This window comes from Rhinoderma darwinii, chromosome 10 (genome assembly GCF_050947455.1).
Source record: "Rhinoderma darwinii isolate aRhiDar2 chromosome 10, aRhiDar2.hap1, whole genome shotgun sequence".
Classification (NCBI taxonomy): Eukaryota; Metazoa; Chordata; class Amphibia; order Anura; family Rhinodermatidae; genus Rhinoderma; species Rhinoderma darwinii.
The window spans coordinates 87049074-87051343 of record NC_134696.1 but is presented as its reverse complement, the minus strand read 5'-3'; the positions used below and the strand labels follow the sequence as shown (position 1 = coordinate 87051343).

The following is a 2270-nucleotide window of genomic DNA, read 5'->3' as shown; positions in this document are numbered from 1 at the left end:
TTTTCAGAAAATCAGGCCATGTGCTCGTTACCTGGGGGTGAATCAATTCCCCAAGAAAATAGAAAGAAACATAGACCACAGCAACGGCACCAGGACTTCAGAGTAGATGAAAGCAAAAAGTGGATTTATTCACCTCAGTACAGCAACGTTTCGGTTCAACAGGAACCTTTCTCAAGCCAATATAAATATACACAGGGCAATACTGGGTCTAAGAGGTATAATGAGTGATTGCTTATCCCTGAAATAACCATACGTTTGATAGTCTACTATAGTGTTTTATTTTTTGTCAGATCAACTGTCTGGTGCAAAAGTGGAGATAGGTCAGCAGGGATCCCAATCCAGTCTGGAAGAAAAGCTGCTTCATATTTAAAAACCTTAAGAAAATCTGATTCTGGCAAGGTGTAGTTTGAAAGGTAAATGGTTTCCCCTCTGGCTAAATATCCAGCCCAATAACCAAATGTCCCTATGGTCATGATGGTGTGGTTACAATGTGCCAAGAGGGCAAAGTCATGGGTTGGTGATGATTCCTCGCTGTCTCCAGAAAAATGGACGTCTCCCAGTGTCGTATTAATGTTCTCCTTACACCAGTCCATTCCATTACTGGTTACGATGAATAAAGGATTTTGGTACTTCTTCCGAAAATAGTCCATAGCTGTCTGTAAGTACTGCTTGTCAGCAACCACCCCTTTCCATATATTGGGCATGATGGTTAGATAGTCCCCTCTGCGTACATGAACCCCAACAAAAGTAACAATTCTTCGGCCTTCCTGGAGCCTGGAGAGGTAGTTATTTGCTTCTTCTTTAATGTAATCATGAAATGTGAACTCCCGGAGAATTTCATTTTTCACATCTTCATAAAACGTCCACGAGCAAGGATAACCTATAAACCTCACATAATCATAGTTAATGTCTTTGTATTCTGGAGACATCCAGTCATGTAGAGGATAGTCTTTCCAATCATCACGTATAAAGCTTTCCGGTTCAAACATTGACAGAGTAATTTTAAATATCTTAGAAAGTTGCGAGTACATTTGAGGCATAACATAAGCTTTGTGGCCATTTCGTTTTGCCAAGGCATAAAGTGTGGCGTACTCCCCCATTAAATTGCCAAGTCGTCCAATTGCATTTATTGTCCACATACCCGTAGGTTCCTGCTTGGTGATGGTTTGAATCTCATATCGTTCACTTTGTAGCTCATGGTTGTCAAGCGATGTCATGAGAGGTCCTGAGTTGCTTACAATGAAAAAATGTAGAGTCCTCAAAACGAGAACAAATATCGCTACGTGTAAGATCATTTTCCATTTTATTTTCATTTTCCGCAAAGTTCAAGTTCTGCTTGAAGGATTCAGAAAAGAATATTAATTATGACAACAAAATAGAAATTAATTTGGTCACATTTAAGTATTCAGTATATACTACAACATCTTAAAGGAGCGCTAAACCTAAATTAGGAATCTGGTCAATAGGATATCTGTCAGACTGTGTAAGGAAATGCTTTATTGACAGGGGAAACATTAATACCCAATTGCTAATTTATTCATACATTTTCAAGAGGAATAACAGAGGAATGGAAAAATGACAGTTCTAAGAAAAGATCCAAGTGTTCACTAAAACAAAGAAGTCAGGAGAGCATACAGACCCTCTTTAACACACTACTCTGCTTCCCTGAGGACTAGAGAGGCTATTTTTAGACTGGAATCACACATGCAGTTTTGATGCAGTTTTTGATGCCGTTTGTTAAGCCAAAGTCGGAATGGATACAAAAGTGATGATACATATCAGTCTTTCCTCTATACTTTTCCTTCTTTTTGTATTAACGCCTGTTTGGTTGAAAAAAACTGCAACAAATACTGCATCAAAACTGCATGTGTGACTCCAGCCTAAAGAGAAAGATAACAGGTTTACCAGTATTCCTGTAGTCTGTTCCTTGCTGCAAATATTGAGTAACGCTGAAATTCTGAGTACAAGATTTAAAGAGGTTGTCCAGAATTAGAAAAAAGCGTATTCCTTTTTTTTCCAGAAACAGCGCCGCTCTTATCCATGGGCTGTGTTGTGTATTGCAGCTCAGCCTCATCCACTTTACAGTTGAAATGTATAACTAATCTACATAAAAACTGTAAAAAACTGTAACAATTTACTAGGTGCTTTCTTCTTGCCTCCTTCAGTATATGATCATCAAATAGATTCTCATCAGCCACCCAAAATCCTGTATTGTTGTCATCAGCCACCCAAAATCCTGTATTATATAGCCCAGGACTCCTGATTATAGC

General features: G+C 38.6%; 1 protein-coding gene across 1 annotated transcript; it reads right to left on the bottom strand.

Annotated features, from left to right (window-relative positions):
- Positions 1-266: 266 nt before the first annotated feature.
- Positions 267-2032, bottom strand: LOC142662628 (galactoside alpha-(1,2)-fucosyltransferase 2-like). Its single transcript, XM_075840840.1, has 2 exons — positions 1906-2032; positions 267-1332 (listed from the first exon to the last, which is right to left on the bottom strand). Exon 2 carries the CDS (start codon positions 1311-1313, stop codon positions 267-269), a length of 1047 nt encoding a protein of 348 aa, XP_075696955.1. The 5' UTR covers positions 1314-1332; positions 1906-2032.
- Positions 2033-2270: the final 238 nt, after the last annotated feature.